General features: G+C 36.6%; 1 protein-coding gene across 3 annotated transcripts in view; it reads left to right on the top strand.

The window, feature by feature from the left end:
• The window catches only part of dock1 (dedicator of cytokinesis 1), a 202814-nt gene that overhangs the window by 159415 nt on the left and 16350 nt on the right, over nucleotides 1-27049 (top strand). For all 3 annotated transcript variants that reach the window (XM_026222208.1, XM_026222207.1, XM_026222206.1), the window contains exons 31-46: nucleotides 1008-1108; nucleotides 4362-4420; nucleotides 5873-6021; nucleotides 7644-7729; nucleotides 8612-8768; nucleotides 9330-9370; nucleotides 10265-10355; nucleotides 13232-13351; nucleotides 15665-15754; nucleotides 16420-16524; nucleotides 19298-19439; nucleotides 19528-19609; nucleotides 21795-21879; nucleotides 22282-22368; nucleotides 24876-25052; nucleotides 25733-25816. In XM_026222208.1, coding sequence (XP_026077993.1) covers nucleotides 1008-1108; nucleotides 4362-4420; nucleotides 5873-6021; nucleotides 7644-7729; nucleotides 8612-8768; nucleotides 9330-9370; nucleotides 10265-10355; nucleotides 13232-13351; nucleotides 15665-15754; nucleotides 16420-16524; nucleotides 19298-19439; nucleotides 19528-19609; nucleotides 21795-21879; nucleotides 22282-22368; nucleotides 24876-25052; nucleotides 25733-25816 — 1656 coding nt within the window. The remainder of the gene's footprint in view (nucleotides 1-1007; nucleotides 1109-4361; nucleotides 4421-5872; nucleotides 6022-7643; nucleotides 7730-8611; nucleotides 8769-9329; nucleotides 9371-10264; nucleotides 10356-13231; nucleotides 13352-15664; nucleotides 15755-16419; nucleotides 16525-19297; nucleotides 19440-19527; nucleotides 19610-21794; nucleotides 21880-22281; nucleotides 22369-24875; nucleotides 25053-25732; nucleotides 25817-27049) is intronic.

Genomic DNA, 27049 nt, shown 5'->3' with positions numbered 1-27049 from the left:
TATATATATATATATATATATATATATATATATATATATATAGTGTATATACTGCAGTATTTATTTTTATTTATTTTATAAATGCATGTTATTCATTTTTTTTTTCCTGTTTGTTTGTTTGTTTACTTAATTGTAATGTATTTATTTTAAATGCTTTTTTTTGTGTGCATATTTTCAATTTCCATAATTTAAGATAATAATATTAACTGGCTGTAATGTTTATAATCGGTTTATATTGGGTTTTATATTGTAGTATATTGCAGTATTTATTGATTTAATTTATTATATATGATTCATTTTCTTAATACATGTTCCTGGTCATACGATTGTTGTTTAAAATAAAATTTAATTGATTTAAAATAATTTTTTTTAATATAATTCATATATTTAATATAATTTATTAAACAATCATGATTGTCGTGAAGTGTTTACTTCATCAATGCTTTCAGAATTTTATTGGTTGTCATTTAATTATATAACTTTGTAAATACTGGAATAATACCAGCTAAATTGAGTCTAATTTTGTGTTCAGTGCCAGAAAGAATATCAGTTTCTGTTCATTTAATATCTGTATAATGCATGAAGACTTGAAGTGCTACTGAAAAGCAATGAAATCGGATGTATAGTTTATTTATGAAAAGCATGTTTTTTAATCGTCACTTTCCAGCAGGGATCATTCCATTTCTCAGCCTAATATATTTGAATATTTGGTTGTTGTTGGCGTTTGGTGGTTATTCTTATCCCAGTCCTTGTTTTACCTCCATATGAACCTCTGGTGATGCACACTTTGGCTTTCAAGAGACGATGAATTCATTTGAAATAACTGAGTTCTTCTTGAGCTCTTCTATAGCAGTGTGTGTACAGACTGTTCCTCATACTTTGTTCATACATCGCTCAAATCTCAAGTCTGCATAACCCATCCCTCTTTCTTTGTGTTATAAAAATGAGTGATTCTTCACCCGACTTGATGAGCATTACCAAGTGATCTCTTCTTTTGTTTCTCTCAGCTGTGGAATAACTACTTCCACCTCGCTGTGGCGTTCCTTACCCAGGAGTCTTTGCAGCTGGAGAACTTTTCGAGTGACAAACGGGCCAAGATCTTCCAAAAGTAAGCACTGATATCACATACACCTACCCACAATGCACTGCTGCAAAATACTGTCACATTAAAGGCATCGTTCATTCACCCTCAGGCCATCCAAGACGTAGATGAGTTTGTTTCTTCATCAGATTTAGAGAAATGTAGCACTGCATCACTTGCTGAACAATGACTCCTCTGCAGTGAATGGGTGCCGTCAGAATGAGAGTCCAAACAGCTGATAAACACATCACAGTAACCCACACCACTCCAGTCCATCAGTTAATGTCTTGTGAAGTGAAAAGCTGCGTGTTTGCATGAAACAAATCCAGCATTAAGACGTTTTTGAGAACATTTTCAGCAAATGTTCATGTTTGGGTGAACTGTTCCTTTAAGGAGTGCAGTGAAGAGCCTGTTATCAGCTCCAGGAGCTTCTTGAGCGCTGTCTGTCAGGAGTCTTCTGCCTCTCCAGCAGCTTCTTCTCAGGGACACGTGTACACGTTTCCAAAACCACCCATTTCTCAGGACATGCGCTGCTCTTTCACTTTAATGTTGTGGGTGGATTCACAGGAATTGAATAACCAGCGACAGCACCAAATTATTATTTTTCTCAAGGGGGAAAATATCATTACTTATACAGTATTTTTCAGATAAATGGAAGTCATACAGTATTAGATCGGATGATAACAGCCTGATAGCAGTCGTTTTCATATCCATTCATTGGATATGGATTATTATTATAATTGTTTTTGCTTACTTTCCCATCTTATTTCAGCACAAACTTAAAAAGGGAAATTGAAAGAAGTAAACTTTAAAGAGCGTCTCTTAAAACAGTCTTGTCTCGTAAGAGCATTTTTGAGTTATTTGCTAAGAACATATAGTGTAGTGATGAATTAAAGTGTTTTTTTTTTTTTTTTAACCGCATCAAATTTTAAACAATTCATTAATTATGCCACTAATTTTAATCAACCAAAAAAAATTATAGTATCAACTAGTACTGTATGGTGCATTTTTTTAAAAATTAAAAATAGTTATTAGAAAGTAAACTCTTCAAGGGCATCTCTAGAAAAATGTGAGCCTTATATGTGTGTGTGTGTGTGTGTGTGTATATATATGTGTGTGTGTGTTTTATACATTTATTTGCTCCTTTTTATTATTGTGCATTTATTTATAATTAAGAATCATAGATTTTAAAGCAAGTCATTGCTTAATAATAGCACATAGCATGAACATATTTCAACTACAAATTAACATTGCATTGCAAAAGAAATAAAGTTGACTGAAATATATAGCTTGTGGCACGGAAATGTCAACTCGAAATATTCTAATATTCTACTCTTCTTCAAAGGAAATCTGTTTTGAGGATGAACAGCTGATGTTTTTGGCTGAACTGTTTAATTTTAATACCAAACTTGTGCAGAAAGCGCACAGAGCTCAACACAAGTCAGCTGTAATGGAGTTTAATTTGTTGACTTGCTGACAGCATTTCAACCTGACTGCACTTCATGTCCCTAAAAGTAAAGCAGCACAACGTTGGCATTTTGAGGGCTTTCATCAGGAAAAAGTGCTGATGCCTTGAGGACGGCGTATAACAGTCTGTTGCGCTGTTCTGTCTTTGTTCTTGTGTGCTGTTTGCCCCCCGTCGGGCCTCTTTCAGAGAGCTGCTTTGATTGGTTCAGAGCCAGAGCCGGAGCTTTCATCTCTGCGTTCTCGCTGTGTTCTGCTGGAGGTGTCATGCTGACCTGAGAGAACTGGCTTCACAGAAGAGGAGCACCGGGCCGCTCACTTCAGTCTCTCAGAAAACACTGTTTCCTGGAGAACCTGTGAGCCGTGTCTTTCTGAAGCTCAGCAGCAGATGCTGGAGTGCTGTGGCTTTGCCAAACCATTGTTACACTGTTGCTTAGCTGTTTGGGTCTGCTGTATGGTGTCTGGGTGGTTCTAGGGTGTTGCTAGGGTGAGTGGCTGTTGGGTGTTGCTACACTGTCAATAGGTTCTTCTAAGAGTGCTTGCTTGGTATTTCGGCTGTTCTGAGTGTTTTTATGCAGTTGCTAAGTGGTCTCTAACCTAATTTAAACAAGCCCACCCTTGAGTCCATATAATAATAGTCTGCTCAAATAAATCACTTATATGATGTCTAAGTTTCTGTCTAGTGTTTTATAATGGAAAAAAAAAAACTATGCAGTGGTATGTTTACTGACTAAATAGTTTGTAGAAGCCTTCAATACTGTTGGTAAATATATTTTTGTATATTTGGGGGGTGGGGGGTGTAGACATAGTCTCATAAAAATATTTTCAGGAGTCTCATTTTTCATGATATCTTCTTCAGATTTGAAATAGAAACTCATGAGACATGTGGCTTTCAACCCATTACTTTTCTAGATTGCTCCAGGACTCATTTCATGTAATTTTCATATCAAATAAAAAATTACTTAAGTGTGGTAAAAAAAAAAAAATATTCAAGGCACTTCAGAGTCTATAATTTTTAATATTTTTGAGCATTATCAAATCTGGTTGATAAAAAGTAAAGCCCAAAGGGTCTTCTTTCCAAAGACACCAAAATAATGTTTGTAACACACTGAAGTAGGAAACTGTAACAATTATTAATTTGGTAGAGCACTTTCAGCTGTGAGTCCCATAATGGGGGGTGCTGACGAACAGGTTAAATCCTGTTTAAATCAGGTCCTGGTCAGACTCGAGGTGAAGTCACATGATGTGCTTGCATGAAACTGATTAAACCTCAGTAACGAGGGTCAAACTGAAGGAATGAAGACAGGAGTTGTGGAGGCTTTACTGAGTGTAACTGGGCTCCAACGAGCCTCGTCCTTGTCATCATAAATTGTGACTGGATGAGAGGATATTGACAATTCAATCAATGGTGGCTCAGAATTCAGCCGAGGGCCACAGGCATCCCAAAATGTCAGCGTGTAATGCCAGCGCTAATGAATGTGCGTCAGGTCTGTGGAGGGATCCGTCATCGTGCTGCTTACTTCACACTTTCTTTGAATGAGAGCACCGATTCGGGACGAGCCTGCACTCTCATCCTCTGTCAGTTTCCTAAACTCGTTTGACATTGATTCTGAACAGCTTCTACTCCTCTTTCTGATTCGCTGATCATCCATCCGGTCCTGTTTGAACACTATTATGAAAGTTTGCAAGCTGAGACTATCAGTATCAGGAATCATTTAAATGTTCTGTCAGATATTTTGTGGTTTCATATCTCTCTGACTTTATGAAGTCATCTTTCTAAAGTCTTTTCTAATATCTTCCTATTTCTGTTTCACAGATATCAAGACATGAGGCGACAGATTGGCTTCGAGATCCGAGACATGTGGTACAACCTGGGTAAGCCGATCATTATTAAATCAGACAAAAATAGATGTGAAGTACACAAGGGTATGTCTTTCTGTAAGTTCTTAACACAGTGAGGTTTTATTATTGCACAATTTTCTCAAATGCTTTTATGGTTTAGCAAAATCTGCTTATTTTTGGATCATTTTATTTACAATGTAATACCTAAGTTTTCTGCAGTTTTGCATAGATACTCAACGGGAAAACTACAAATCAATGACAAATACAAAATTAACGTTTTGTCCTATTAAACTATTGTACCGACTTTTGAGTTTTAAGATTTTTTTTATTTTTTGGAAAGTCTCTTCTACTCACCAAGGCTGCATTTATTTGTTCGAAAATACAGAAAAACTGAAAAAAATGTGAAATAATATTACTATTTAAAATAAGTGTTTTCTGTTTGAATATATTTAAAACTATAATTTATTTCTGTGATGTGCAGCTGTATTTTCAGCATCATTACTCCAGTCTTCAGTGTCACATGATCTTCAGAAATCATTATAAAATGCAGATTGACTGCTTCTTTATTATTATTATTATTATTATTATTATTATCGATGTTAAAAACAGTGATAGTTTGATTCAGGATTTTTTGATAGATAATTATAAGAACATAATTCATTTGAAATAGAAATCTTCTGTAATATTGTCTTTACTGTCACTTTTGATCAACTGAATGCATCCTTGCTGAATGAAAGCAGTGATTTATATAAAAATAAATAAATAAATCAAATCAAAACACATAAAATATGTAGTTTTTATGCAACCCTTGTGTGTCCTGAAACAAACAAAAAAAGCCTTCTTTTTGTAAGGCTTATGTCTGGCCCATTTGTACTGCTTACAGCTTTAGCACTGATTTAGATGGGTTATTTTCCAACCGAGACACCTTGCGGTTATTTCGAGTCGTGCAAATGGAAATGCTCTGAAAGTGAAGGTGCTAATTAGTGGCAGGACAGTTGAGGAGGAACCGCTGTGAAAGTATTTTCAGCTCCCACGTTCCCCTCTGAAGGAGTTTTTGCCACCTCACGCTAGACGCGGTTCTCAGCCGCCGTTGGATGTTGATTAGCTGGCAGCGTTTGATAGCGGGTTTAGTCACACACACCAGAGATTCAGAGATGTTTGGCTGCATTCAGCGCTGTGATTGCGCGAAACTCTGAAGATTAGCGGAGCTCAGATGAAAGTCTGTCTTTGGAGAGCTGTAGAAATCGTGCCTCTGAAATAGAAGTTTTACACAGCTCACAAAAATACATAAAAGTTGTTGTTAGACACAAACAGGCAGTGCAAGGAAGTAGCTGAGAGTTGATATTCCCTGTGCTGTTGCAGCTGCCGGCAAAAATATCACAAACAAATCTTATTTGTACTTCACAAAACACACAGAAAAGATCTTAAACAAACTGAAGAATTCAGGCATGCTAACTTGAGCATTGTCTTCTCAACATCCTGCAGGTCCACACAAAATCAAGTTCATCCCGGAGATGGTGGGTCCGATTCTGGAGATGACGCTGGTTCCTGAGATCGAGCTGCGTAAAGCCACCATTCCCATCTTCTTTGACATGATGCAGTGCGAGTTTCACTTCAGACGCTGCTTCCAGACGGTCAGTTCTCACAGACATCACTAGCTGTGTGATTTCTGACATCATTGCATCCTAATTTGCATACTAATAGTACAGTTCACGGGAACGTATGCTGTCATTCAAAAGTTTGGGGTCAGTTAGATTATTATTATTTTTTAATGTTTATTTCTCTTGTGCACACAAAAGATCAATTTCAATCTATTTAAAAGTGTTTTATAATGTAATTTATTCCTGTGATCAAAGATGTTTATTTTCAGCATCATTCCTCCAGTCTTCAGTGTCACATGATCCTTCAGAAATCATTCTAATATTCTGATTTGCTGCTAAAAAACAACAACAACAACAGTTTTGTTTTTATTAATAATGTTGAGCACAGTTGTGCTTCTTAATTTTGTTATTTATTTGTTTTGTTTTATGTGGAAATGGTGATACTTTTTTTTTTTAATGAAAAAAATTTACATTTGAAAAATATTTTGTAACATTATAAATATATTTACTTTGATTATTACTATTACTATTTTGATATTACTGTTTTGATTAAAGAAAGTGTGTGTATGTGTGTGTATATATATATATATATATATATATATATATATATATATATATATATATATATATATAATGTGTATATATATATATATATATATATATATATATATATATATATATGTGTGTGTGTGTGTGTGTGTGTGTGTGTGTGTATATATATATATATAATGGTGATTTAAAGTAGTAATGTCAGGAGACCAACATTTCAGTAGTAAATACTAAAAGCTTTTAAATACGAAAAAAAAATCATGACTCTTTATTACCACTTGTGCTTTTTAAATATTAAAATCATGTTTAAATATAAAAATGCTAATATATTTAACTGAGCATGGTCTTCAGGTGTTTCTCAGTAATTAAACATTACTTCATTGCTTTTTAAAGTAATTATTGAATGAACAGACCGTTGCAGAGCTCTTTCCAGAGCATGTGTACAAATACACACGTGCACAATCAAACACAGCCGTTCATGATGTTTAAAAACCGCTGCTTTATGTTCTTATTTTTCTCTGATGGACCATCGCAAATGCAGTGCATTGTGGAAATATTAGTCCAAAAAAGCAGGCATGGGTACACATTTTTAAAGTTCATTTGCATTATTTTTAACATTCTGTAGTTTGTAGGATTTGCTAGTTCTAATCTTGCATCTGATCTAGCTTCACAAACACTCCAGTCAGTGCAGTGGAAAAAAAATCAAAATGAACTTCATTTCGGCCTGATTTTGTTCAAAATGACGTCATATGAGTTCGTTGTTCGATTTCATTTGAAGTATATCGGGGGCTTTATTCCTGATGGGTAGGTTTAGGGTAAGGAGCTAGAGATTGCACCGTGTCAATGAATGTCCTCCCAAAGATAGCTATGCAGAGTTGAGTGTGTGTGTGTGTGTGTGTCTCCAGTGAAGCGCAGTGATGGTAATGAGCAGATAAAGTTGAGCTCACAGTCGGTGTGACTGATAACGGCTGATTACTCTCTTGACACCAGCACAAGAGAGCGAGAAAACCCAGGAGGAGGAGAGAGAGGAGGGATGGAAGAAATGACGCTAATGAAAAGAAAAATTAGCCACACTCGTTATTTATGGCCGCTGTGTGTAATTGCAGTTTGAGAACGAGATCATCACCAAGCTGGATCATGAGGTGGAAGGCGGACGAGGAGATGAACAATACAAAATCCTCTTCCAGAAGATGTGAGCGCAAATCACACACACGCATGTTAATATAATTAATACATGATGCTACATGAATAGAGGAGAAGATAATTGTGACAACAAACAAAACAAAAATCAAAACTCAACCTTATTTGTATTAGAATATGTGTGTATAACTGTCCATATTTAATATTTGTGTTATTACCATTAACAAAACAAAATAGGCTTTAACTAAACTAAAATACTATATATATATATATATATATATATATATATATATATATATATATATATATATATATATATATATATATAAGCTAATAGCCAAGGCTACATTTATAATTGAGTGCTAAAATAACTAAAACTAAATAAGCTAAAACAAATAAATACAAATTAATAAAAACTAAAGGGACATATAAAAAACACTTATAAAAATGACTAAAACACACAACTGTAAAATTCAAGTGAAAAAAAAGTCTAAAAATAAAATCTAAATACTAACAAAAATCATGACACCAGTATTTAATATTAAATATGAATATAAAATGTTTAAAATTATTATTATTATTATTTTTTGCATATAATTGTTTCTAGTCTTATTGAGCTTCTTATTTACATTTTTCAGTGCATTTTGTATGAAATGTTTATTTTTACTGGACATATTTTAATGGAACTTACTCTGATTCTCAAATATTTTTTTCTTCCTTTCAATGTAATCTTTGGCAAATGCGCAAATCATTAACCAGTTACATAATGCCTAACTAGTTAAGTCTTTACATTAAAAAGTGAATTTTGCTTTTACATTTTATTATGGTCATTTATATTGACTGTCGTAAGGAGTTTAGGGACATTTAAGTTAAATGTCTCTCAAACAGCAGTGTGACTTTCACTATTAATGTACTGTATATATGTCTGTGATAGTCTGTTGGAGCACTGCAGGAAGCACAAGTATCTGGCTAAGTCAGGCGAAACCTTCGTAACTCTGGTGGTCCGTCTGTTGGAGAGACTTCTGGACTACAGGACCATAATGCATGACGAGAACAAGGAGAACCGCATGAGCTGCACAGTTAACGTGCTGGTGAGGGGAACATTTCATTTCTCGATGGAGCATTAATGCAGCAAACCCTTGTGTTTCAACAGTGCATCTTCACTTACATAAATGCATCCAGTATTTCCTGACGGAGCACGCTCTAGGCGGAGTGTGTAGGCGTCCTGATGGCGTGGAGTAATTGCATCAGCTCCTTTGTAACTTTATAATTGGCTCAAACTCTTTATACATGCCCACAAGCATTAAAGTTACAGCTTTGTTCAAACGTAGCATCAATGAAGAGCGTGAATCGGACAGTACTGCGTATCAAAAATGATCTCTCACTGAAACAATGCTATTAACTCCACGTCGGAAAGCTTGGTTTGTGTGATTGGCTGTACTTTCACAAACATAATCACTAGTTTTACAAACACACTGAACATGTTTTTTGGTAGACACAAGTGCACAGGGACAGAAGACATCACAGGGGTGGTGATGGATTCTTCTAGAGCCCATTATCTCTGAAACACAGATTTGTAGGTCTTTGTGAACTGAGGTCAGGAAGTGTTTAGCATGAATAAGTGATCTTGTATGTGCCTGTTTCTCTTGCAGAATTTCTACAAGGAGATCGAGAGAGAAGAGATGTACATCAGGTGAGTGCCTTTGTATATATATATATATATATATATGTGTTTGTGTGTGTGTGTGTGTGTGTGTGTGTGTGTGAGAGAGAGAGAGAGTGTGAGAATTCCAGATGCAAGTCAAGTCGTACTTTTGGAAGGAAGGAAAGATAAAGCCTACCATCTTTTCAAATGTTTTTTCAAAGAAAGTTATGCTTTTGTTTAGCTAGGACACACTAAATAAAGCCAAAGTCACAGTAAAGATATTTATAACTGTATTTCAGATACAGTAAATACTGCTTTTTAGCATTTTTCTTACCAGTTCATTTCTTACCAGTTCATTTTAGTTCATTACTCTCGGTTCATGTCAAATTAATTTTGATAAATAAGTCACACCTGACTATAAGTCGCAGGACCAGGCAAACTATGAAAAAAAGTGTGACTTATAGTCTGGAAAATACGGTAAACAAAAATAAAAAAAAACACAAAGAAAATTACTAGCTACATAGCTAAAATTAAAATAAACAGTTAAAAAAATATTCAAAAGTATAATGAAATGTGTAATGTTGGATGCTTCATGCACTCAGTTGTCATAACTTCAATTATGTAATTGGGCGAGGGGCTATCAGACATCCTTGTTGGATGACAAAACAATAAACACATGACACTCGAGTACAGTGCACAGAATAAATGCATTCTGCATCATTTGGAAAACCACCTATGCATTGACGAAGAATATAAAAACAGAAGAAAAGTGTGTCTGCGATTCCCTGTGTTCGGAGTCGTGCGTTATGTGAAGCTCTGTAGCTGCTCTGAGCTGGTGGCCTTTGTGAGTTTGTTGTTAAAGCTTTTTATTTGTTTTTTGTAATAGAGTTTGTGTTCAGATTGTTAATGTATCTCTCTGTGTGTGTGTGTGTGTGTGTGTAGGTACCTGTATAAGCTGTGTGACCTGCATAAGGAGTGTGATAACTACACCGAGGCCGGATACACACTACTGCTGCACGCTAAACTCCTCAAGGTAACTCCACACACGTTTATCTCACTAGATAGGACTTTTATCTTGGAAGACGTCTCTGGATGTCTCCAGTAAACACTACATTGATTCTTACTCGTGTCAATAAAGGAAGGTTCAGAGTACATGTTATAATGATGATCATACACTCGTTCAATGGCAGGATCTACAGTATCTGGTATGATTTAATTGGAAATCTCACTGTTGAAGGCTCAGACAGGAATAATTCATGCGCATTTACATTTCTGAGTGCTGATGTTCTACAGAAGGATGTTTTTTTCTCTGTTAAGGTGAACAAGTGTGTGCCGCTCTCACCTGACATTTAGAAAGTCACCTCAAGTGCAGGTTTGAGAACAAATCTCTGGTAGAAAGACACTTAAACTTTGGCAAAGACATGATTGCGGAGCTCGCAAGGCTTGAAGTATTAAAATTCATCAGTATTTAGCATAAAACGTATGAAACTTAAGGTATTACATTTAATACCCAAGTATTAAAACTTCTGTAATTAATTCATCCAGAATCACTTAACATAAAGGTGCCCTTTTTGGTTTTTGTATACTTAACTGACAGTGATATTTGCATAATAAATTGCGAGTGAGTCATTTGTTTGCATAGGAATGTTACTTTTTTATATCTGTTTAAAATATAGTTCACCCCAAATTTGCTTAAAATGTTCTCACCCTTAGGCCATCCAAGATGTAGATGAGCTTGTTTCTTCATCAGATTTGGAGAAATGTAGAATTCCTTCACTTGCCGTCAATGGGTGCCGTCAGAATGAGAGTCCAAACAAGCACAAAGCATATAGTCATATAGCCAGTCAAAAGACATCAGATGCGTTTCATGACCAATGCAAAGCTCTGATGTGCCATTTAATTGGCACATTTGCATGACCGAGAACCTAAGCTTACCCAAAGCATTAACATTGTATTATGAGGCTGCTTTGCAAGCACTGCTGTGTCCTTTAGGAAATGCTAATTTATTCTAGTCAATCTTGGGAGTTAGTCTTGATAATTGGCATTAACTGTTAGTTGAGCAAATGGATTAATATGTATATAGGCTTGCTGTTTAATCACATCTGCGTTCGGGCTCAGCGTGTGTTCTGTAGTGAATCTGGGCTTTACAGAAGTAATTCGACGAGGGAATCGTCTGTCATTGTGAGCGAGGGAACACCACGTTCTCTCGAACCCACGCAGCTTGTTTTCATAAATAGCTGCGTCGTTCTGTTTGCTCCTTCGTGCACATACTTACACACACCTTGTGTTTCACATGCTATTCATGCAAACACAAACACACCTCTCAGTCCTGTTCAGAGACCGCACCAAATCCTGAAGCTTTGCAGCTGATCAGTCCTGTTTTATGCCTGCCTACAGTGATTCAGAATATATTTAGTAAGTCTTTAAACATGCCTTCAGGCTATTAACGTGACAATACTTTTACATTTTGTTCTACTATGTAGACCGCTCTGTTACTTATTAAAAACATGTGTTTTCAAAAATGAATATACCTGCTTTCGAAAATTGTGTTTTGTGTGTGGACATTGTAGAACAAAACGTAAAAGTATCCTCAAGTTGTTTACCACAGGCTTTGCTTTACTCATTAATTGAAAAACCCCATAGGGAAATCTGGAAGGAACGCGTGGTGAATAAGACTTCAGGATTCTGATGTCATAGTTCCCCCACTCTATTGATGATGATGATGATGATGATGACAGAGTGCTGAACAACTTCTCCAACAACCTTCTGGTTAAATGCCCCAGAAGCGCTCATGCTGAATAACAAACACGTGGCTCGGATTCTGTTCATCCTCACACCGATGATGCACTTCCTGCGGTGCTCGACATCCACTGTTAGCATAGCTCCATGAAAGGTCAATTACGTTCACACTACAGTGAATCAGTCCTGACCGAGCCTTTAGCACAATACAGTAGCTCAGTGTGACAGCCAATCGCAGAGCAGGACAGTCAGCTGACCCGCTCTAGCCAATCAGATCGCTCATTTTCCTGTGTGTGTGTTTTTATTCCACAGTGGCTTTGAACGGAGTAGTCCACAAAACAACCCAAGAGTTCCTAATCTGCACAGTTTCTCCCTATAATCACTTGTTTAGAGGATCAGGCAGCATCTGTAATGAATATTACAGTGTGGCCACATAAATCAGCGTTATCAGATGGGCTCTCCACGCCGGCACAGGAATACAGCCAAAACCTTTCAGATTCTCAGCACAACAAAATTAATATCGCCAGCAGCTGCGATCTGAAAGCGGGCCACACTGCTCAATAAGTGTGTGTGTGTGTGTGTTTGTGCACCTGCATATTGCAGATTTTCATTTATTGTTCAGTGGGGTCACATAATTTTTTGTTTCTTTCATTTGTTTTTTTCCCTGTGGTCCACTTATAATGCTTATAATAAAGTTTTTTTTGCACTAAAAACAGTCGGTTTTTCATAACCACTCTCTCTGGAGCTTTGAACGTGGTCTTTTTATATCACATTGCTTGAACGTGTCATTCAAACTGTTCAGATGAGACTGAAATCATCAGGGATATTGTTCTGAAGTAGTGTTATCTTTATTACCTCACCTTGACTGGACAAACAGGTGCCTTTAATGTATATATGTGGGCGGCTGTGTTAATGAATTCACATATTGTCACTTTGATGGATGTGTTGCAGCTTTGCGTCTCACTTGCGTGGGAAGGTTTGAGTTTCATTAGGTTTTCGTCATATAATAACTTTCTTATTTCAAAAGATGATGGAAAATATAATTATACACGACTCCTTTAAAGTTTCACGTTGAGTCGTGGTTGTATTAATGTATAGAGACTCTCAGCAGGTCAGTGGCGGGTTAATGCGGTGTGTTTGAAGAGTGTAATTGTGCTGTTGTTTTGTCAGTGGTCTGAAGAGGCCTGTGCCGCCCACCTGACGCAGAGAGAGGGTTACCAGGCGAGCACTCAGTGTCAACTCAAAGACCAGCTGTACCAGGAGATCATCAATTACTTCGACAAGGGCAAGGTAACGACTGCTAACGATATTTACCTTCACAACACCTGATGTAGACATGATGACCAGTTATGAACTTCAGGAAGTGTGACTGTTTTTAGAATAGTGGAGTTTTAGCTGTATTGTGTTTGAACTAATACTGAGCTGATGAGATGCAACTCTTCGATGAATTGATTACTAAACAAACAACAATTATTCAGATGTCACAAATGGCCTGCATGAACCTCTTTAGATGCATCCTGCATCTGCAGTACTGAGAGAATCTGCAGCTGTCTGTGTAACGGACAGGTGACCTGCAGAGAGGAAGATTATTGGCTGCTGCTACATCTCTATTAGTCTGACGGGCTGGACAGAGGAGCCGAGGGGATTTGAGGGTTGTAAGGGGCCATGCCAAGATCTGTTCCCAGCCTTGAGGTCTCTCAGTGGGGGACTCTTAGCGAATCTGCTGCCCTGGACTGGACCCCATTACTGGGCTCAGCAGCTCCAAATCTTGACCCAGTGTGTCAAATAGAGAGAGAACACAAGAGGATCGAACCGGAAAGTGTGTGTGTGTGTTTGAGGAGAGGAGAGCGGCAGGCAGGAGGCTGTCAGTCCTAGAAAGCGAGCTGAGGAGCAGCTCTGGGCCGTAGTTCTTCCGTTCTACACATTTTATGGGAAATTATTCCAGCTTTTCAGAGAGTGTATTTTGAACTGGCTCAGACTGCTGGGACATACCCACATGTCACGACTGAACGTCTCCTGAGAGCTGAGACTCATAAACTGCTCCTGTTTTTCCCTGCCTGCTCTCTCTGGACTTAATTCAAAGGGAAAACAAGATTATTTGCACTGTAGTAACTATAATATAGCATGACCACAATTTGGTTAATATCAGACTCTTTTGTGCTTGTAAACACAGTCAGTGATTGCAATTGATGCAAAAAAGACAATGGTTCTTATGTTTGGAGTAACCAAATTTTAAATCTAGATTCAAAGATGGAGAATTATGAGTGCATAACTGAATGTAAATTTGAGTCAGTTTATCGCAGGCTTCAGATGACTGGGAATTCAAGCACATAACGTCATGTGGACTAGGCTTATAATGTAGTTTTGTAGTCTTATCTGGTGTTTTAAAAGCCCTTTGTATGGAAAGGGATGCTTCAAAATGTTCTCTTTTGTTTTTCCACAACCGCGTACGGTTTGAGACGTCGTGAGGCTGTGTAAATAATTCTCATTCTGAGGTGAACTCTTTTTTTTTTTGTGCTCTGCAGTCTTGACAGGAAAATTGAGGAAAGTAATTTTCATGCTGAACATGTGGTCCAATCTTACAGTACAAGTTTCACTTTATGCACCGTACTTGCTTTTATTCTTCCTCCGGTCTGAATAACTAATCCATGTCGTCTCCTACAGACTGCAGATACTATTACTGGCAGCTTTCTCAATAATAATGCACTGCAGATATTGATATATAATCACAGTCTCTCTCTCTCTCAGTGCCGCCAGGATGCACTCAGAGTTTCATTTGAAGAAGAATTAGTTATATATCAAATCCTGTGCAGCAAGAGTGTGATGCTAGCTTGGGTTTTTATTTACACTTGGCATTTGAAGTTATAAGTTTGATATGAGAGAATGTCAGAGTCGTGGAATATCCGTATTACTGTTTAGAGTTTAGATGAGGTCATGGAAAGTGTGTGTGTGTGTGTGTGTTGACAATTTAAGGCCTTAAAAGGTGATGGCATTAAATGCAAGTCAAATGCAATAAAAATACATTTTGACTTGTTTTCCAGTGCAAATATGAAAACATTCTTATCTCAAGATACATTCACTTGAGATGCAAAATGAAGATATCAAATCTTGTTTCTTTGAGAACGTGTTTATGCTTAACACCTAGAACAAAAGTGTAGGACACTGTACAATTTATTTCCATGTTCTAGTTAAGTTATTTATTGAAATATAAAATTCAAAGTAATTAAGATCGGCTGGAAGTTGTGACTCACTGTGTTCTCATTAGACCCTCTACGTTAGGAGAACACAATACATTGACATATTGCATTCCCTTTCATTTAATCTTAAATTGTCTTTATTTAGTCTTAAAAAGTCTAAAATTTACATTCATAAAAATTGCATGAAGCCTGATTTAATATTTCACTTTTTTGTTCAAAACAATGCATTAAAAATGCAAGCATTCGTTTCAACATAAATCTCAGAAAGCACCTTTTTTTTTGTTTGAGTCAGCTCCCAGCGCATTGTTCACCGATGGTTAGAAGGATATCACAGCACTGTGTTTTGACATAATGAGCTCCAAGGATGACGTCTGATATGATGTGTGTGTCGGTGCTCTGTGTACAGATGTGGGAAGAGGCCATTATCCTGGGGAAGGAGTTAGCCGAACAGTACGAGAACGAGATGTTTGACTTTGAGCAGCTGAGCGCTTTACTGGTACGTACAAACTTTCTCTCTCAAGCTTTTACAGTGAAACACACAACCGATGAGTCAGTCGTCCAGACTGTTAAAGTTCACCAAAGTAGATAAACTAGCCTGATATAAATGGTCAGAGTTGAATGATTTTCTGTATTTTGTTCATTAGTTCGGTTTGGTTTAATTGCCAACACATTTTGTGGTCTGATTTGATTTGAAATCAACCGTTAGCATCTTTTGCAGAGACAAACTTTTATTGGATCCCTTCACATATTAATCTCAACCTGTTTTTTTAAATGGTTTGCCTTTCAAAAAATGTGAATGTGTTTTATTTAAACGTATGTATATACAGATCATATAAATGTATCTGATTGATTTTTTTATGTAATATAATTAAAATGTGTGTGTGTATATATATATATATATATATATATATATATATATATATATATATATATATATATATATATATATATATATATATATATATATATATATAGTAATACATACAATTAGTTGAGCTAATCATCAGTGCATTTGTGAAAAAGTACAATTATTTTGCTTAATTATTAATAATAAACAACCCATACTAGCTACGCCCTGGCAACCATCCGTAACAGCTGTTGTACAGGAACTGTGTTTTTGTAACGGGGCACTGATGATCTGATCGTCTCTGTGTCTCTCAGAGGAAGCAGGCTCAGTTTTATGAGAACATCGTGAAAGTGATCAGGCCGAAGCCGGACTACTTCGCTGTGGGTTATTATGGGCTGGGCTTCCCCTCGTTCCTGCGGGTGAGAATTCATCTTAGAATTGTGAATCTTATAATATTGCATATTTGTCTTGTTTCTTTGTGTAAATGCATTGCATTGTGAATTCGTCTGATATGTATCTAAAGGCCTGGAAATCAGTTTCTGTTGTCTTTGTGTCAGTGGCCTCTCAGAAACCTGCACTCAAACACATTTTCATGTTCAAGGGCTTGATTTTTATTCAGACTAACAGATTTATTTTCCTTTTGAGATATGAAGGTCAATTTCTACCATGCCTTCACCATACTTTTCACCTTTTGTGTATTAATTCTTTTCACCTTTTTGTCCCAGGCATAGACATTCAGTCTCTAAATATAATCATCAATTTCAAATTTCAGTTCTATTATTAGTATTAGTGTTAGCATTAGTGTTGTTATTAGCTTCTTCCCAAATCTATTTCAGTTCCACTTTGCCTGCTCAAAGCCACTGTTTTCAAGGCTGTTAAAAACTATATAAAAACATCTAACTATTTATTAAATATTATTTGTTGAATTCATTAATTTATTTATATTTTTGATTCAATTCTATTCTTCAGTTAAATTATTAAATTATAATTTGTTTTTAAATTATTTTACTACCAAATTTAATTCAGTTATTATTTATTAAATAAAGGTAGTTATTTAAATTCAATTCACTTATATTATAAATGTTTAAGTATTATTATTATTTCAGTCTGTATTCTTTTTTTTACCAAATCTTTTTTTTTTTTTTACTTTGCTCATATTTTTAAGATTTTTTTAATAAAAACCAAAAACAACCTCAATATTTACTAATTATTTATTATATTCATGATTTTTGTTGTTCAATTCAGTTATATTGTTCAATTAATTCCAATTAATTTATATTCAGGAACATATCAATGTTCTGTGGACTTTGTGTGACTGTGGAAGTGTTTGCATTCGTTTTTATATATATATATATATATATATATATATATATATATATATATATATATATATATATATATATATATATATATATATATAAATCTCTGTCATTCATAATGAAACCGAATCATTCACCTTCCACAGATCATGTGTGTGTTTAAGCCTGTGTTTGTGGCACTGAATCGCCTCAGATATACATTTGTAATTCTGTTAATACTCTTCCAGCCGCCTGCAGTCACACGTCTCCCATCAGCCTTCCTGGGAAACAAAAAATTAATGTGCATCTAACGGCCAGTCGCCTCCTGCTAGTGTTGACATGTTGCTCCGTGGAGAGAAGCTTTGCCTTTTAAAACACAAAACGTCTTGCAATCTCCTCTTTCTCCTTAAAGTGTCACTTCTGTATGCGTGCAGAGTCGTGCGAACACAGCCGGTTTATTCCACCGTGCTTGGAATCACCAGCGATGTGAAAACACCCGTCGAGAGCTCAGTCCAATTTGTCACCTTATCGCTCAAAGCAGATTTGAAAACAGCCCTGGGCATATTTCACCTCCGGTTCACGTTTCACTAATTGAGCAGCTGAAATATGTGTGTGTGTGTGTGTGTGTGTGCACCAGTGCATCTCTCAGCCTGTTTTCAGATCGAATACAAGCATGCTGCTTTCTACTATTGTGAAATATTAAATGTGAGCATGCATTGTTCAGCAATAAAAACTCACACACATATTGACAATTTAGTATCCCGTTCCATCTCTCTCTCTCTCTCTCCCTGTGATATTTCTCTGTGTGTGTGTGTGTGTGTGTGTTTGTGCACACACCGTGGTCTGGGTGTAGTTGTTCACACAGACGCTGCCAGTGGAAACATATTGACGGAGTTGTAGGTGGGCGCAGATGATTGACAGTGTCTTTATGGGAAAGTGCAATAATCGAGCGTTTCCAGACTGCCAAACACATCTGAATTACAGTCACAGTGGTTATTCTGAGATTTTTAACGTTAAAACTCTTATGAAATACAGAATGAGCTTCTCTGATGATGAGATGCTTTTTTCTGTGGCATTTTACTGTTATATATCATAAAATCCCTGGATTCATAGATAATGATGATGATAACTGAACAATTGTGGTTCCCAACTGGTTTTCCTTAAGGAATCCTAACATGCTACCAAGGCTTTATTAGTGTATTTATAGCTTTATAAACTTACAATTCTAAGAAAAAAGCCAGAATTGCAAGTTTGTAACTTTTATATCTCACAATGCTTATAAAGTTTATAAAGTTTATATCTCACAATGCTGCCATTTCAAAACACCGTGGAGTTTGTGTGGACACACAGCCTTCGACATTGACAGCAAAGCATTTTGTTTAAATATTTCATAAGTCTATTTATTTTACTATCTGAACTGCATGATTACGTAGTTAGTTGCATTTTATTATTCGGCAATGCTAAAACTAAAATGACCCTGAGAACCCTAATCATATTTCTATTGGCTGTTTAATGCATTATAATATGATATTTTTTCATTGTTGTTTAACGTTAAGTTCTTGTAGACATGCTTCACTGATAGATGCTCCAGAAAACCTTTATTTATTTATTCATTGTTTTTCCATGTAAACCACTGCTGTGAATCACATCTGGGTATGTTGGTACCTACAGTATCTGTGTATTTGATTTTTATTTATTTTTTGTTATATTTATGTGCATTCATTAAATCTGATGTGTTAATTTAATAGTACTGTTTTCAGAAAACGTGATGCTTTGAAATCCATAACATGCTAATAATATTGATTAGGACGGTGAGCGCAGAGAAGTCATCAAATAAATCAGGAGAGGACTGTTTGCTCTCCAGATGTGAATGTCTGCTGCGGGTGTTTTTCAGAATAAGATGTTCATCTATCGAGGGAAGGAGTATGAGCGGCGGGAGGACTTTGAGGCCAGACTGCTCACTCAGTTCCCCAACGCTGAGAAGATGAAGACCACGACGCCTCCCAGCGAGGACATCAGGAGCTCCTCTGGACAGTGTATCCTCCAGACGTGTAAAACTGTGTTTAGTTTGACTTCAGATCTCCAGATTGTTCCTGTTATTGTTTCTTAGTTTGGTTCCACCAGACATTCAGTGTTTCACAGTGAAGCCCATCCTAGAGCTGCCCCCAAAGTTCCAGAACAAACCGGTGTCAGAGCAGATCGTCAGGTGAGAGAGCATCTGTCTGTCTCTCACTCTCTATGTCTGTTTTTATTCTGTCTGTCTGTTAGTTACTTGTCTGTCGGTTTATCTTCTGTTCTAATTATGACTATCAATCTTTCTGCTGTTCTAAAGATGTTCTATCTCTTCTGTTTTTCTGAATCTGTCGTTCTATCTGTCTAGATCATTCTGTTCTAGCTTTAGTCTTATTGTAAGATCATTTGTTTATTTGTATCTCACATTATTTTCCATCTGTCTGTCTGTTGACCTGTGTGTGTGTGTGTGTGTGTGTGTGTGTGTGTGTGTGTGTGACGGGTCAGTAAACAGTAGCAGGCAGATCTCTGGGGTTTGTGTGTTTCAGAGCGACTGATTCAAATGGAAAAGTGCAGTGAGCAAACCATGTTTGACCTTACTACACTCCTCTGTGCTTTAATAAATCACACGCACACACACACACCTGCAGCGGAAGCATAATTCTGTTTCAGGCTAAATTCTGTGCCATGGGGTAAACAGCGTTATCACCGATCTTGATAAAGCGTCAGAAGCTGCTTAGCACAGCCAATCAGAGCCGCCAGTGAGCATGAAAAGCAATTAAAACTCACTATTTACCCACATTTCTGAGTAAATAAGCATCGGAGCCAAAGGTCACATTTCTATGAGCTTACAGGAGCGTGCATGTGTAGAGGAGCTTAAGGGGTGGATAACTTCAGTGATTGAACATCGGCCTGATCCTTCATGTCACAGTTGAGGTTAATTTTTGTGTTTCTCCTCTCATGCCCCGGGCTGGATCTCTCTCCCCTGCAGCTGATACATTTGTAAATATTGTAATTGGTTATCTGTGTCTTTTTAAATCCGATTTAAATCTGTTGATAACCCAGTCCAGAGGCATGACTCGAAGCATGTTGGCGCCGTCATGCTCATATAAGCTGCGTTGCACAAGTCTGACCGAAGCTGGAATATATGTGGATTGGTGAACTGGGAAGGTCAAATGGTCTAAATTCTCACCTTATTCCCTCTCTATCTTTTGCTTTTAATAGCAAAGCAGATATTTTAGCATTCAGGCATAAGGGAACAGCGAAAGAGGACACCATGGTTTGGCTGCTCTGTAGATGAGTTTGTGGTTTCTTTGATAAAGATGGTAGTAGTAGTTAGGAAATCTAACTCGCGTAACCAGATCTTTGACTAAAAAGCAGTACGTCTGATCCATTGCAACTTGTTCTGACCAAGAACCAACAGAAAGAGACTAAATGACTGATATGTAAAGCAACCGAGTAGTTTATGTTCCACTTAAGAATGGGTTTATTTAAAATGCATGACACGTTTTTGTTGTTGTTTTTTTCTAGAAAGTTGTTAACCAACCAGTTTTGGCTCCAGTTGTATGGTTAAAACACTGAAAACATCTTTTATGATCCACAGTAGAAAGACATGACATGAGAAGAGTACATTTTCGTTCTTGGTTCAATGACTTTGTGTAGCAGTTGAAAAGTACATGACTTCATGTATTGTTGTTATGCAGTTGTTACTATAGTTTGTGAGCTGCTTCACTGAATCATTTTTCTCAACAGAAGCACCACCGAATTTGGCCTTATTAACTTTTATTATATTTCAAGTGTATACTGGTCTATTGAGAGACTCAAAAGAGACTCATTTTAAGGGTTTTCTGCTCTAGATCTATTTTCCTTAATTTTGTCAAATGTTTACATTTTCCTGTCCTTCGTTTTGTCAGATTGGCAAGAATAAATGAATTATGAGTTTCACTTCCACTGCTAGTCATCAGTCATTTACACTCTCACTCAGCATCTTGTTCAGACTAAAAACAGCATTACATTCAGTGACGGGCGTATTTGTTCAGTAAATGTGTCCAGTCAATGATATAAAGTTGTGTAGTCGTGTTATAGTCAGTCTTGAAATGCACAAAATCTGCAAAGCTGTTGTGGGTAATATGCACTTTGTACTTTTTATGACCAAATTAGCCCAAAATATCAAAGAATGATCAGCATTCAAAGATTCAGTGTTGTCCAGTGTTTCAGTTTCCTCTTTTCAAGCACGTCCTTGAATGGTGCATGATTGTTGTTCATCATCAAGACCACTTTTAGAAGCATGCTCATATATCTCCAGCCTCTTGACCCAATGCAACCCTCTCAAAACCACCAAACGTTCTGGGAATGAATCATTCACATTTTATTTTTTTCAGCTTTTACACCGTGAATGAAGTCCAGAAATTCCAGTATTCACGGCCGGTCCGGAAGGGAGAGAAAGATCCGGACAATGAGTTCGCAGTGAGTTTCCTTTTGCTTCTCTGTGACTACAGCGTTTCTCCTTTTGTTATTTCACTCGCTGCTTGTGCTCTGCACTTCCTCATTTAGAAGAACTTTTCAAATGACCGAATGTCTAAAAACCTTTTAAGATGGCTTCACGTGGAGTTATTATAGCATACATCAAACCTGAGAACACGGGACCTTTATACTAAAATACAAAGTCTGTCCCACCTCCGTGGCTTCCTCTTACATCTGCTATTGGTAAACATCCATTAAAATTCAGTAAATGGAGGCTTAAATTGAAGAAGAAGAAAAAAAAGCACCACCCAGGAATAAATTGTGGCCACTCTTTACCTAAAATCTGTCCCTTTGCTAAAAGCTTTCATTCTGCTAACTGTTCTCTCTTTCCCATTTTTCCAAAAGAACATGTGGATTGAAAGGACGACTTTCGTAACAGCCTATAAGCTTCCCGGCATCCTGCGCTGGTTTGAAGTGCTGTCCGTCTCAACGGTGAGTTCAACAGCTTTAGCATCTGCAGTGGTTCATTATATCAGCCATTCTTGATGGTTTGAAGGAAAATGAGCAGCCTTTACCTCTCTCACATCATCTTGAATGAACTCAACCTCTTCTACAGTCTGAAGTAGAACTGACCTGTTTCACTCTCACCATATTCTAATGAAGCATGGGCATTTGTTAAAGTGTGGAGAAGATCCAAAGTGTCAGTATTGTAGCACCAGCTTGTCCATAAAACATATGGTCTTGGTATTTCTGATTTAAAAAAGTTCATCTAAAGAATCTTTTATAGAATTGTTTGTGCAAATTCTTGTATTTTTTGTTCTAAGCTGAATTCTATAAGATGTTTGTTTTTATTATATTGTATGTATTATATAGCTGAATTTAAGATTCGGTGAAGAATGCATTTAAATACAAGCAAACACATTCAGTAAATTCTTCTAAAGTAAAAGGTACATATTGAGAAAATATGTGAACATTGAGAAGAAGGTAAGAAAGTTCCTGAGTGCAATTTTTGAAAAGTTCTTAAGTTCTCAAAATATTTTCTTAAGAAAATCTTATGTAAAGAAGAAAAAGACAGTCTTTGGTGTTATTTGATGGTGTTTCCAAAGACTTGCTGATCAAGATGAAAAGCTTCAGAAGCTTTTAATTCGTATTGTTTTGTTTTGTTTTTGCACTGCATGATGGGAGTTGCATGACAGGAGTTCAGCACTCAATGTTCTGTTTTAATGCATTTTGTATTTTAAGTAGATATTTTTAAGGAGCTTGTCTCAAGATGTGATCTGTTGCAGTAAATTTGCAATGTCTTTCTTGCACTCTCCACACGTCTTTTTATTGCAAAATTAATCAATTACAGAATTCAGTTCAGCTCTAAACCGCTCTACAGAAGACAATAGCATCATTTCTCAGCTGAAGTTAGTTCAGTGTTGATTCAGTTGTGAGGTTGCAGAGTTCAGAAGGTGACCCTACCCTCTCTTTGTCCTAGATGGGATTTTTTCTATATTGCCTAAAAGTTTTAGACTTTTTTTTCTATTGACGGTCTCTTTACGGTCCTCATATTTTATTCATATGTGTATTTGCATTGCTTTCACCAATCTCAGTAGATCCTGCCTTATCGATTATGTACAATGCCTGCATGCTATTGGTCAAACTTCTTGTCAATCATTACCCTCAGCAAAACAAGAAAAACAAATACAAGTAATAAACTTTATTTTATATAGTGCCTTTAAAGTAGCTTCTCAAGGCACTTTATACAGAAAACAGAGGAATAAAAAACATGCAAAGGAAAAACAGTAACCTTTGTTAACCTAAAAACGTATGTTTTTATATAAACACATTCTAGCCAAAACCTGGAGATTTTAAGCTGTTTAGAAATCCCAGACAGGAAAAAGAGGAAGTTTGGTGACCCTAAGAGTTTGAGTCATCTATAAAGCGACTCTACAGACGACATATCATTACTTCAAGTGTTGTTCTCATCCGATATCATCAGTGCAGTCAAATAAGGAATATTACTGAATATTTAGTTTTTAAAACCCCAAAACAAAAATAGACCTGTCTCACACTTACCACACTGCATTATAGCAGACGTGATCTCTCTCTCTCTCTCTCTCTCTCTCTCTCTCTCTCTCTCTCTCTCTCTCTCTCTCTCTCTCTCTCTGTCTCTCTCTCTCTCTCTCTCTCTCTCTCTCTCTCTCTCTCTCTTCTCTCTCTCTCTCTCTCTCTCTCTCTCTCTCTCTCTCTCTCTCTCTCTCTCGTCTCTCTCTCTCTCTCTCTCTCTCTCTCTCTCTGTCTCTCTCTCTCTCTCTCTCTCTCTCTCTCTCTCTCTGTCTCTCTCTCTCTCTCTCTCTCTCTCTCTCTCTCTCTCTCTCTCTCTCTCTCTCTCATGCTATTCTGATCATGTCGCCCTGAATCCGTCCTGCGCTGAGGGAATCGTGGCTGCGTGTGCTGGCACGCTGCATTCAGATATTTGACTGCAGACCGGCTCCAGCATCATGTGATACCCAGACTGCATGCCCTGGTGTTTATCTGTTCTAATTTGCACAGTCTCTTTTTAGCTCTCCTTCTCATCGTCTCTCCACACGCTCAGATGCGATTGTTTTCTCTGATGCTTCACGTGTGCTTTCGTTCTCATTAGCCTCGCTGGCACGAGTTTCCAGAGATAGACGCATTGATTTCAGATCCCGTCACAGATGCATTAGGGGAGCCAGATATTGGAAGAGAACATGTTAAGCCGTTCATTAGTACTTCAGTAAATGGTTCAGTGTAGGATGTGACACGCAGTTTGACCTGCTCTTGTTGTTTCGCTGCTCATTAGTGGAGTTGCATTGCAGCTTTGGTTGTTGAGTAACAGTATTGTGTAGACAACCAGTTAAAGTAAGAGTCATCATCTGCCGCTTTGCTAGTAAATTTTTGTAAGTGCATTCTGCTTGTTTTTTTTTATTTTTATTGGGGTTTTTTTTAGATCATCCTTTGTTACATAAATATGTTTTTGCTTCTGTATGCAGGAGGAAATCAGCCCGCTGGAAAATGCTATGGAGACAATGCAACTGACCAATGAGAAAATCAACAACATGGTCCAGCGCCACTTAAGTGACCCCAGCCTTCCCATCAACCCCCTCTCTATGCTCCTCAACGGCATCGTGGACCCAGCTGTCATGGGCGGCTTCACTAATTATGAGAAGGTATGAGATTATTCTGGTAATAATTGCCAAACTGTGTCAAGATTAAACACCGTGAAGCAACAGAAGTTGATTGCATGAACAATTGAAACCATTTTATATTATGAAAATATTTTATCATGCTCATCAAGGCTGCATTTATGTGATCAAAAATTATGAAATATATTTGCAATTTAAAATAACTGTTTTCTATTTGAATAGATTTTAAAATGTAATTTTTCCTGTGATGCGCAGGAAACATTTCTTACTATCAGTGTTGAAAACAGTTTTGCTTTGAGTCTAGTTATGATTTGAGATTGAAATTATTGCATTTTAATATATATATACAGTACAGACCAAAAGTTTGGAAACATTACTATTTTTAATGTTTTTGAAAGAAGTTTCTTCTGCTCATCAAGCCTGCATTTATTTGATCAAAAATACAGAAAAAAACTGTAATAATGTGTAATATTCCTGTGATACAAAGCTGAATTTTCAGCATCATTCCTCCAGCCTTCAGTGTCACATGTAACATCCAGTCGATCACATGATAATTTAGAAATCATTCTAATATTCTGATTTATTATGAGTGTTGGAAACAGTTCTGCAGAAGAAACTTCTTTCAAAAGCATTAAAAATAGTAATGTTTACAAACTTTTGGTCTGTACTGTATATACTGATAGTTGTTGTTTTGTCATCTTCAGGCATTTTTCACTGAGAAATACATCCAAGAACATCCAAATGACCAGGAGAAGATTGAAAAGCTAAAGGATCTGATTGCCTGGCAGGTAATAATATAATCATGCATGTCTAAACAGCAGTGCTGGAGGATATATTGAATATTCATGAGCTATTTGTCATTATTTTGCTGGAAATATAAATATAATAGCAATAATTCCGAGTCACACAAGTATTGCATTCAATATTTTAATAGCAGATTTGATTAAATATTCAGTAGCAACTTGCTGTTAGTATAATATATATATTTTAATCAATCCAAGCTGTCCTTTCTTCAAAGAATTGATTAAAAAAAATCAAAAACTGTATATAACTTTTCTGACTAGCATGAGCGATGCGAGATAGGAGTTCTTCAGAAGATCTTAAAGCATCTGTCGTGCTGTATAAATATCCAGTGTGAGGTTTTATTTAAAGCAGAGTCTTCTCCACATGTTTGGGTGAAGCAGCACGTGTCTGCTGCTGCAAACTGACTTTATCATCGAATCGAAACGCTTTTATCTCTCTCTACTCAGTCGAAACAGAGATGATGGTTACAGGGCAGAGCAGCACATCAACTCCTCCTGCTGTCTTACTCACAAGACTGTGTATGTGTGTGAGATAGAGATCTACAGAAGATGATCTGAACCCTGATCAAGCTTAATTTGCAGCTGTTTAGTGGGAAATATTTCCCATGCCAATGACAAATACGTTTTTTCTCTCCGAAAACAACATCTGCTGTGTGTCATTCAGCACAATAATGTCTCTCGCTGACGGCTCTTTTTTCTTTTTCTTTTTTTTTTGTGATGTGCTGTAACTCCTTTACTAAACTGCTTGTTAATCCCCCATTATACTTTATTATCACCAATTCCTGGATTTGATCTTTTTGTCAACTTGTTTTCTTTCAGTTAGCACAGCTTTTGTCTAGAGATGGAAAACAAACCTGTTTGCTGGATAAACTTGATTCTGTGTCTTGCTGCATGTCAGTAATGTGTGGGGATTCATGGTTGTCTCATCTTGAGAGATTGACAGCAAGTTTTGATGCTTTTGATTAGCTGTCACCTACAAAATACTAATGGGTCATTAAACCGATGCCTTTCATGTTCAAAAAGATACACCTGGAAGATTTTAAATATTATAAAATACCAAGCATATTATATTACATTAGTTCATATTTTTGGTGCACTTTGTGAACAATTAATGCATTAGCTATCACAAGGTAAAAATAAACAACAGCTATTTACTCTATTTATTTATCTAGATTAATTTAATGATATTGGTAATTTATAAAAACACATTCATTTATC

Source organism: Carassius auratus, chromosome 37 (genome assembly GCF_003368295.1).
Source record: "Carassius auratus strain Wakin chromosome 37, ASM336829v1, whole genome shotgun sequence".
Lineage (NCBI taxonomy): Eukaryota > Metazoa > Chordata > Actinopteri > Cypriniformes > Cyprinidae > Carassius > Carassius auratus.
This window is presented reverse-complemented; position numbering and strand designations above follow the sequence as displayed.